The sequence below is a fragment of the Curcuma longa genome, chromosome 16 (assembly GCF_044706935.1).
Source record: "Curcuma longa cultivar G26 ecotype Majalengka, Jawa Barat chromosome 16, ITB_CL_G26_1.1, whole genome shotgun sequence".
NCBI classification, from domain to species: Eukaryota; Viridiplantae; Streptophyta; class Magnoliopsida; order Zingiberales; family Zingiberaceae; genus Curcuma; species Curcuma longa.
The window spans coordinates 12336898-12347989 of record NC_133876.1 but is presented as its reverse complement, the minus strand read 5'-3'; the positions used below and the strand labels follow the sequence as shown (position 1 = coordinate 12347989).

General features: G+C 34.7%; 1 protein-coding gene across 1 annotated transcript; it reads left to right on the top strand.

The window, feature by feature from the left end:
• Positions 1-1203: 1203 nt before the first annotated feature.
• On the top strand, positions 1204-9658 carry LOC141847735 (dihydrolipoyl dehydrogenase 1, chloroplastic-like). Its single transcript, XM_074735809.1, has 15 exons — positions 1204-1640; positions 2265-2411; positions 2718-2852; positions 3732-3849; positions 4449-4573; positions 5123-5248; positions 5358-5438; positions 6216-6278; positions 6356-6430; positions 6531-6609; positions 6691-6791; positions 7166-7279; positions 7604-7717; positions 8306-8377; positions 9399-9658. The coding sequence occupies exons 1-15, from the start codon at positions 1329-1331 to the stop codon at positions 9444-9446; spliced, it is 1710 nt and encodes a 569-aa protein (XP_074591910.1). The 5' UTR covers positions 1204-1328; the 3' UTR covers positions 9447-9658.
• Positions 9659-11092: the final 1434 nt, after the last annotated feature.

Genomic DNA, 11092 nt, shown 5'->3' with positions numbered 1-11092 from the left:
TCCCCGTCGGGTTGGGGGATGGGAAAGGAGAATATTTGAAATACCATCCCTATTTTTCGAGATTCGGGAATTCCCCATCTCCATCCCTGCTTTCTCGGATTTGAAGATTCCTCGATCAAAATGGGTTCGGGGAACGGATTCCCCATCGGGTCCGGGTCTAATTGTTATCCCTAGTAATGGTTCGAATCCTGGCGAAATCAGACAATACCCTCTTGCATCGTGACCAACTGTAATTTCTCAATTTACCTTATCACAAATGATTGTGGGCTCGATCGTATGAGGCCGCTAAAATGGTGGATTCCATCTTTTGTAAAAAAGTTTAGTCTTTCCAAATAGGAATTCTGATTTGACTGAGTAGTCACTGAAGCGTCCATCACCATGAGAGCATGGTTGTTAAAGCGCGGGAAGGAAAGTCCAACTGATGAGAAAATAAATTAAAATAGATTTAATAGCCATCTTCATTTTAATTTTATATCAAGTAAATTAAGAAAATAATTTCATTTTCCATACTAATTGAGAGGGTTAGAAGGGCAACGAATTTTGTATCAGATGTGATGTAGTGATAACATATTTTAGTAAATAAAATAATTAATTAAAATTTAAATTGTAATAAAGATAAATATTTTAGAGATCGATTTATATAAATTAATGAATCTACTTATAGTAGACATTACCTCCAATCTAATAGAAACCTCTAAATCATTTTTTTTAATATTCATATTTTTATTGAGATTTATATCGTAATAAATATTGAAAAAAAGACTAAAAATATTTTTAAAAACATTTTTTTAAAGCCTTCTCATTTATCTGTTGCCTCCACAGGAACCTGTTTTACCCTATCAGTTACCAGCCTACGATTAGAAGTAGCAGTGGGGCTCACATCCGAATCGGACTGGATAAGAAAGCTCCGGTTGCGGAATGCCGATCTATCCGCACGCACCTTTTCTACGCGGTCGTCCGCAGCGATAATAAAAAATAAAAAAATAAAAAAATTTTTTTCCTTATTTATCATTTTTTATAAAAAAATATAATTTATACAAATATTAAATTGCTTAATCGATTAATAGATTAATAAAAAAATTATCAATTAACTTATTATAATTTTTTTTTTAATTTTAATAAATTTTTATGAACTAGTAAACTAGTTCTCTTTTATATAAACCTACCTAGCCCACGATGCGGTCGCTTCCTCACTTCGAATCCTCCGCCTCCTCCAACGGACTCCTCGAGGTTTGCTTCCGATCTCCTCTACAAATCTCTCCCCGATCTCTCGCCGGCCCCAAAACCTTCCATCGCCGCCTTCTCTCCGCGAGTTCTTTGCTCTCTCGATGGCAGCGTCGATCTCGCTCTCCCTCTCCCCGGCCTCCACTACCAGATCCAGTCCCGCCGCAGCCAGGCTCGGTGCCGCCTTCCGCAGCAACAGCCGGAGCTTCTGCGGTCTTCGTAGGGAGGTTTTGCCCCTCCGGTCGGTTGGTTCGGCGGCCTCGCGCCGGATGATCGTGGAACTCGCCCGACATCGCGCCGCCACGATCGTGGCTGCAGCTACGAACAACGGGAAGCCTGCCAAGTTCGATTATGACCTCATCATAATCGGAGCTGGCGTCGGTGGCCATGGAGCTGCGCTTCACGCGGTCGAGAAGGTACTATAGTCTTCTCTGCTGATCAATTGTGAGTGAGCGTTAGTTGTTTGTTACATTCCATCTGAGGCACTCCGTATGTTTTGAACTTAGAGTCTCTTCCTCCGAGCATTCGGTGCTTTATCTCTCAATGCATCGCCAAAAGTAGCTTGTCTTACCTGCAATGATTTCGTTGTGTGATCTTATGTAAATCGACGCTTTGACATAGTCGATTTTTCTGACACCTGTAGTGTAATCAATGCGCTTCTTTTCTGTGTTTATGACCTTTTACCCACTGATGATGGTGTTCCATGTTTGGTGAGTTGTTGCAATTCATGGTATTTGAATCACACATGAATAACCCGACAATTATTTTCAAGTAGAAAATAGTCTGTAGAGAAAATTACCAGTAGTAATGGTTCTAATTGAACTTCTATCGCAGTATCTGATTCTGCTGCTTATTTCACGGCCAAATGAGGATTCTTAACATCTGTGACTGTAACTGAACCATCAAATTTATTTGTGTTCTCTTGAAATTCCGTAATGACACTTATTGTTGCTGACTCACTCATGGAGTTCTCTACATATGCTTAGCAACGTGGGTTATTACCTTTACTAGGAGTGCAAAATAATGTATTTGTTTTGCAGGGTTTGAAAACTGCCATTATAGAAGGGGATATTATTGGTGGGACCTGTGTAAACAGAGGTTGTGTCCCATCTAAAGCTCTACTGGCAGTTAGCGGTCGCATGCGTGAATTCCAAGATGAACATCATCTGAAGGCACTTGGTCTACAGGTATTACAATGTTTCTTCTCTCAACATGGAACTGAAGTCCCCTTCAACAAGAAATTGACATAAATGTGGTTACTATTGTATAATATCAATGTCATGTCACCTGAATGCATTCAAACCTACATTAACTTTGTAAAACTTTTAATAAGATTGTTCCTTTATCTTTTGAATTTATAGTTCTAGAGGTCTTCATTTTCGTTTGCTTGAAGCTTAAATATCTTAGAGAGATAAATGGTGTGACAAAATTTATCTGTTTTTCACCTTTTTATGTTAATATTTTGCTGATGTCATCTCACTTCTCTGAAAAAGGTTGCCTCTCCTGGTTATGATAGACAAAGTGTTGCTGATCATGCAAACAATCTTGCCTCTAAAATCCGGAGCAACTTGACTAATTCATTGAAATCTTTAGGCGTTGATATACTGACAGGCTTTGGCACTATTGTGGTAAGTTTCACATGCTCAATGTGAAACCTTGTGTTTTTTGAGTAAATATTTGAACCTGTTGTTTATTAATTTACCTACTATTTTCACCTTCCATAGATCTGTTGGTTAACTTAGAACAACATATCTCAACCTTACTTTGTTTTAAATAGATAATCCTGCTTAGTTACATAGCAAACAAACAAGTAAAAAGTGAGAATTCTTTCAATCGAAGGAACTATATAAATGACGAAAACATATTTCCACTTCTCTATAATTTTCATCGGCTTAATATTTTTATTCATTTTCTATAGAAGGTCTGTTATTAATCTCTCATCAATTTAGCACCATTATCTAAAAGAATATACAGAAATCAAATGGTTTGTAAAATTTCAATGCCTATCCCACAAGCACTGTAAAATTATGAGAAGATATATTTACTTCACTAAATTTTTATCGGTTTGATATTTTTATTCATATTGATTAGAAGGTCTTTGCTTCATCTGGACATTGTGGTGCCATTAAATAAAAGAATATGAGAACCAAAATCAAGTGTCCATTGTTATTGATATCTAAGGGAAATCATATAATATTTGCTCAAACTGGCCTTTTGGCATATATTTGTTTTAGCTATTCATTGCAATAAATCTTACAAGAGACAGCAGCTATACTGCATTTCTGCTCGCATGCTGTGTTTGTTATTTGTCAGCTTTGATTAACTTACATAAAGGTTCAGAACACAAATATCTTGTATAGAGATTTAGATTGGCAGTTACAAACTATATTATCTGTTATATTGATAGCAAACATGGTAGTGTTTCCTTTCTAGCTCTTATCTTTCTCGGTGGTTTGCATTGTTGCCTTCACCAGAGAGTTGTAAACTAGGCTTACTGATGTTCTCAGGGGGCACAAAAGGTGAAATATGGAAAAGTTGGGTTTCCAGATACAGAAGTTACAGCTGAAAACATAATAATAGCTACTGGATCTGTTCCTTTTGTACCCAAAGGCATTGAAATTGATGGTAACTCCTTATCTTCTATCTTTTTTGTTGGTAATTAGCCAATCATATCTATACACTCAGATTATAACATGTTGTTCGGTTGGAGAATTTCCAATGAGATGTTTACTCTATGTTCCTTTTTTCAGAAGTGTTGAACTGATTCTTTTTAGTCACTTTGATTAATCTTGAATATTGTTTTTACTGTGGAAGCAGCTTTTAATTGCTGCAACGTTATGATATTCCTTAATACAACTGGTGAACCGTTGCTCACTATTTCATTTTTCAAAAAAAAGCTAGTTACTCAGAAGTTGTCATTAATTTTTAACTTGCACACTTGCACTGCTTTTTCCAACTCAACTAAAAGAACATCTAGTAGACTATATCTGCAGATTCTTTTCTGCAATTCATGACACTATGATAGCAATTAAATGCCACTGTTTCTTGATGTTGAACTTAACTTGTATAACAACCTTTCTTTCCTTGTATCTTTCCTTGTTTCTTGGCTGATATGACATTTCATTTTCTTAAACATCTTTCATCTTCAAACCTACTTCAATGGTCGACTTGGTAGTGCTTGGATACACTGTTCAACTAATTTTGATCTTTGGTAATATGTGCAGGGAAAACTGTATTTACTAGTGATCATGCACTCAAGCTGGAATGGGTGCCAGATTGGATAGCTATAGTAGGAAGTGGTTATATTGGACTTGAGTTTAGTGATGTCTACACTGCCCTTGGTAGTGAGGTATTTGCATTTTCAGCTTCCCCTTTCTATGATTTTTATCAGTTGTTTCTATTCCTTGGTTGATTCTTTTAGTCCCAACATTCATCAGCAAACAAGTCTTAGCATACCCTATTCCCACATTCCCACATTTACATGCTCTTTGTCTGAATTAAGGTGGTTCCTTAGTACATGACAGATGCTTCTTAATGTTGTTGGTGCTTCTACTAGCATATTGTCTTTAATAAGAAAGAGGTTCATATCATAATTCACCGGCCACTGTTAATGTTTCTTCACTCAACTAGACCTTTGTATGTAGTGGGTCCATCAAACAACCTAAGATTTTACAGATGATGTGTGCTATTAAAGTTTATTCCAAGGTTTGTTTTATTAGTGAAACAGCTAGATTGACCAAATATTTATGTACTTCTATACAGTCCTATCAAAAACATAACCTCATCTTTATTTCTCCTTTGGTGCAATGCTCCACCTTCATTAGTTCCATCAAACTTGTATCAATTTTAGTTTTTTTTTTGCTTGGAACACTTCTGATTCAGTTTTTATTTGTATAAGGTTACTTTTGTTGAAGCTCTAGATCAGCTAATGCCTGGATTTGATCCTGAGATAGCAAAGCTAGCTCAGAGAATTCTCATTAATCCTAGGAAGATTGATTATCATACGGGTGTATTTGCAAAAAAGGTTTTGGTTCTCCTTTCTTAACCTTTGTTCCGTTTGATTGGAGATTTTCATAGGGTTCTTTTGGTTGGAAGTTAAAGCATCAAAATTTTGGTTTTATATGTTCTTATAGATCACACCAGCAAAGGATGGGAAACCTGTTCTTATTGAACTTATTGACGCCAAGACGAAGGAACCAACAGATACTTTAGAGGTGAATATGTGCACTTTCAGTTTTTTTTATTACTTTTTCATCTGTCTCTTTATCATAATGTAAAAAAATTTCAACGCACTATCAGACATGGGCTTTACATATTTCTGGATGAAAGTAGCACTATTATGGACTTGATTGGTAAAAGAGATCTCAGTATTTTCGATGGATTGCCTTCTTTTTTAAAAAATAAATTCCTCTAGTTTGGATGGTCGTTTAATATTAGACAGTTTTTACTCAAGCTATATGTTACATGAGAGTCCTCAGCCCCTGACTTAGTAATAAGCTAGTCCATTCAATGGTTATATCCTTACTTGGGAGTCATGATCTTAGCAATAAAGCAATCGCACGACGGGGAAAAGGCCATGACCAAGGAATATCATTAACCAAACTCATAAAATATTTTTTAATTGATCTTCTCCTTTCACTGACTCATAATAAGCATCTTCCTTTTTTCCCAAGCTAACATAGATGGCGTTGTAATACTTATATGCACTCCAAAAAACAGATTATTGTGAGTGTTGGCTACCTTCATGTCATACCAAAATAATACATATCCGAAGAGAGGGCAAATTATGCAGAAAGGGATATGTACTATGGCATGAGTTTTTAGGGGCGAAAACAATGATGGCTTTTCAAGGCATACCTACCTTTATCCCAAACAATTACTTGATCCATTTAGAGGTTGCCTTTGTTACTTAGGAAGTCTCTTTTCAGAGTAACAGATATTCTATGTATAACTTTTGCTTTGATGTTGTAACTAACTTGCCTTTTCTGCAGGTAGATGCAGCAATGATAGCAACTGGAAGGGCGCCATTCACAAAGGAACTTGGCTTAGAAAACGTAGTCTTCAAACTCGTTGATCTTTATCAAATAGGAGGTAAAATATGTGGTTTTTGATGTTCTAGTATGATTTCCAGGTCAATGTAGCTACTGTACGTGGGTTTGTCCCAGTTGATGAGCACATGCAAGTAACAGATGCGGATGGCAATCTGGTTAGTTTAGCATTTCTTCCAGAAGAGTAATACATACACTTTTAGATGTCTATAGTTTCATATTGCATATAACCCTTGGTCTGCAAAATTCTCCATGTAGGTCCCTCATTTATATTGCATAGGAGATGCCAATGGAAAGTTGATGCTTGCTCATGCTGCCAGTGCACAGGGGATATCGGGTACCATCTCCTTTCAGAGTATAATTATTGTTCATAGTTTTTAAACTCTTGCAGTTTGATATCATTATGCTTTGAACACAGTTGTTGAGCAAATATGTGGCAACGATAATGTGCTTAACCATTTGAGCATTCCTGCTGCATGTTTCACCCACCCTGAGATCAGTATGGTTGGACTCACAGAGGTAAGCACAACTTAGATATGGATTTGAAATAAGATTTCAACATCTCATCAGTGTCTCTGGTAGATTAAATTACATGAGATTTATCATAATAGAAATCAACCAACTGTTTACTGAGTAGTAGTAGCACCTGGCCAATGCCTTTCCCTGATATCTCTAGTTCCCAACTATTACATTGATGCTGACATGTGGAATTTCAAAGAACAATTTGCTTGCTTCGGTAAAACACCAACGAAATGAACCATAAAAACACAGAAATCTAGATTTGCCAGAAGGTATTGGACCTAGACAAAGGAAATGTTGAACTGTACCAGTTAAGTTAGCATATTCAATTTGTGGTTTGTGAAAATTTAATATTGCACGACTTACTTTTGCAGCCACAAGCAAGGGAGAAAGCTGAAAATGGTGGTTTCCCGATCAGTGTTGCTAAAACCAGTTTCAAGGCGAACACCAAAGCTCTGGCAGAAAATGAGGGGGAGGGGCTTGCTAAGGTTACCTTCTGTTCCTTTGTGAATTGAACACTCTGTCTGTATTCCGAACTTGTTCCATGTTAGTAAATGTTTCCCTGGCTTCTTCACATTTTGATTCCGCGGAATCGAGCCGAAGTGTTACTGCCGACACAGTCCATCTGATTTGCGACCTAATTTTTTTTTTCATAAACCTCTTAACTATTAACTTTTTTTTTTGTGTTTTAAACAATCAACTTAGAAAATTAGAACTTTGTTTCCTCTTTCTCACATTCCAACAAATTACAAACATGGAAAATTTGCTGTGGATTCATGATTAACTTGGAGATCTTGTTTGCTTAAATGCAGTTAATATACAGACCTGATACTGGGGAGATTCTTGGAGTACACATCATAGGGCTGCATGCTGCTGACCTCATCCATGAGGCATCAAATGCTATTGCCTTGGGAACAAGATTACAGGTAATCATATTTTCATAATCTGACTCATGATTTTAATGATAACATATTAAATTGCTCTGATACAATTATTTATTTTAGATGTTCAATGCATCTAAATAACTAACAACATGCCATTTGGTTCGACTATTTCGACAAACACATCATTTAAACAGCTAAATAATTAGTTCACAGTTGAATGAACCTTAAAGATCATTTTCCTACAATGTAAGGACCACCAGAACTCGTACACTAACACCACTGTATGTTTCGAGGATTAATTTACTTTCATATGTTTGACAATTAACAGCCAGATCTTTTGCGAAATGGTTGTGAAGGTTTGTTGATAATCATATTGTATTTAAATCTTAATATTAATCTAGAATCCATCTTCTTGAAATAACTAAGAGTTCTCCGAAAGTGCAAATGTTCCATTTGAAGGTTCCCAAAAGAACCGCCGCTTACAGCTTGCTTTATCATAGCGACAAACATAGAAAATCCTCACATGTAGCCAGTGAACAATCACACCAACTTGTTTTCTTTGTTTTGTTTGCAAGCCAAGCCAATCCGATTTACTCAACTAAATCAAACTATTATTCTAAATCCCAACAGGACATTAAATTTGCTGTTCATGCACATCCAACCTTATCAGAAGTTTTGGACGAACTCTTCAAATCTGCCAAGGTATGTATCCCAACTTGTGATTCAATTATCCAAACCGATGAAATAAAAAAAATTACTCTTTGATATTTGCATGCGTAAATTCTGAAACACTATTTTTTCAATTTTGTTATGTCCAATAACACATTTCCTTAGTCTTATGGATCATGTGTTAATCTTAGGATCCAGAATCTCTGGTAGATAACACACTTATAGTTCAAGAGGTAGAAAATTTTGTTCTACTACTATTAAGACTAATATTATTTATCAGGTTAGTATTTGTAAACCTAAGATGGAGATAAATAAACCAACAACAATAAGAAAAAAAAACAAAATGGCATCTATTTTCCATTTATCATCAAAACAATGTCCGTCTCATCCTACTTTTATTTTAAAAAATATTTTTATTTTTGGCGATGTTATGCCAATTATGATAATATTATCTTGTAGCAATTATGAATTGTAACCACCGTAATATGGACATTTCATCCCTGATCAACATTGATTAAGATTATATTATAGCAGTTACAATAATATAGACATTTTATCTTTGATCAATACTAATAAATATTATATTATAACAGTTATGGTTCATAGTTGTTACAATTGTGTAATATTATATTTAAGTCATTTTTGTTAGCCGTTATGGTTTAACATTGATTAAGATTGTATTATAGCAGCTACCATAATACAGATACTTCATCTTTGATCAATCATCTTTTATCAATATTAATAAATATTATATTATAACAGTTAGGGTTCATAGTTTTTATAATTGTGTTATAATGACTTGTAATTGCTATAATAATGTCGAAAATAAAAATATTTTTGAGAACAAAATTAGGATGAGGTAGGATGATGCATTCTGAATGTTATGATAGTTCACTGCTGAATCCAATCGGGTTGGACAAATCTTACTGAGAAACATTAGACAAACTCATTCGTGAGACATTTAGTTCCCAAAAGACTGATTCAAAAAATTAAAATAAAAAAAAACTACTTCGAGCTTTATTAATATTTGGGTCCTTGTTGCTTGCTTTTGCAGGTTAATTCTGGTGTTCTACCTTCTGTAAACGAACCAGTTGCTGTATGATCGATGCGATGGCAGGAGCTAAAGAATTTTTCTTGATCACACTTTTTTTTTTTCAAAAAAAAAAATTAACTTGATCCAAATTTTGTCTCTGGATTCTATTGTTGGCATCAAGGCAGCTACGATGGTTTCATTAGTGTTTTTTTGTTTCTTTTTTGGGTTATTTTGCTTCTATTTGATTTACTTTTCAATGGCTAAAGCTGAACATAACTGCGAATGCTGATAAATAAAAAAAAATAGAAAATTAAATCTTTGATATTGTTTTAAGTTTTTTTCCTTACTCTTTTCATTCGGACTTAGGATCGAGATATTGGTGGATTTAAAATTTTTATCATTTACACATGTATAAAAATAACTCAATATAATCTTTAGAAAATGATTATCACAGAAAATTAAATGAGGTTTTTTTTTAGATGTCGTCATCCATAGATAGAGGTATTTAAATCATTATTATTTAAAAATAATAAAATCTTCTATTTTTGATAGGATATATATAATATGGTTTTATTTTGATCGGATATAATATGGATGAATGTGAAGGGGAGCCTTGGCGCAACGGTACGGTTGTTGCCATGTGACTTAGAGATCACTAGTTCAAATCCTAGAAACAGTTTCTTGCCAAAGGTAAAATAAGACTGCGTACAATGGATCCTTTCTCCGGACTCATGGTGAGAGCTTTGTGCACTGGGCTGTCCTTTATAATATGGATGAATGTATCAATATTTAAATTTAATTGAGGAGCATAGTAAGTTTTTCTTTCTCAATCTTAATGAGCGAAGAAGCAGAGAGAAAGTTAGCAAAGGGAAAGAGTGGAAATTTGGAAAAAAAAAATTAATATTTTTATTTTATATTGTATGAATAAATTTTTTTAGTTCATATTTTTATTGACGAGAAGAAAATATCACTAGAGAAGATTAGGATTGTAAGATATCAGAGAAAAATAAATTAAAAATTTTATAAACTAATATACATAATTAAAAAAAAACCTTTTTATGTTTCTATTTATTGGATAAAATTTAAATTTTTGATTAGAGAATGAAATGTTTTATCATACGAGTCCTATTTTTTTTTATTCTCTTAAAAAATACATACATAAAAATATATTTTAAAAAAAGCCAATAAAAATTAAAATCCTAGGAATAAATAATGATCTATGTCTAAATGACGATCCGTACACATGCCAACCATCTGTTTGGGTTTCTTTTGTTTCTGTCTGCTATCCTCGGGATAATGGTGCAACGGTAGGACATTCGGGTTGTGACTTAGGGACTTACGGTTTGATCCCCAACTACGATGTATTTGCAAGAATTTTCTTTCAAATGGAGAACGCAATCAAAGGATGCTGGGCATCTGGATTGACCGCCGTATGCGCTTTCCGATTTACCCTGGTGGTCGATGGAAAACTTCCGTAGGATCGGACCGACCACCCCAGGGATTGAGTCCATGAGACTGACTAGAATTTATCATTTTTTTTTTGTTTCTGTCTGCTCATTATATTGCATTGGATGCAAATGCTTTTGGGCAAAAATTAAAAAAAAACTTTTTCTTTTCTGAATCATCATATCTTATGCAAAAACGTAAAATTCATCATCCAACGACTTCACATGATCAGTCCCACGATCATTTATGAGGAGTCTAAATCATCCGAT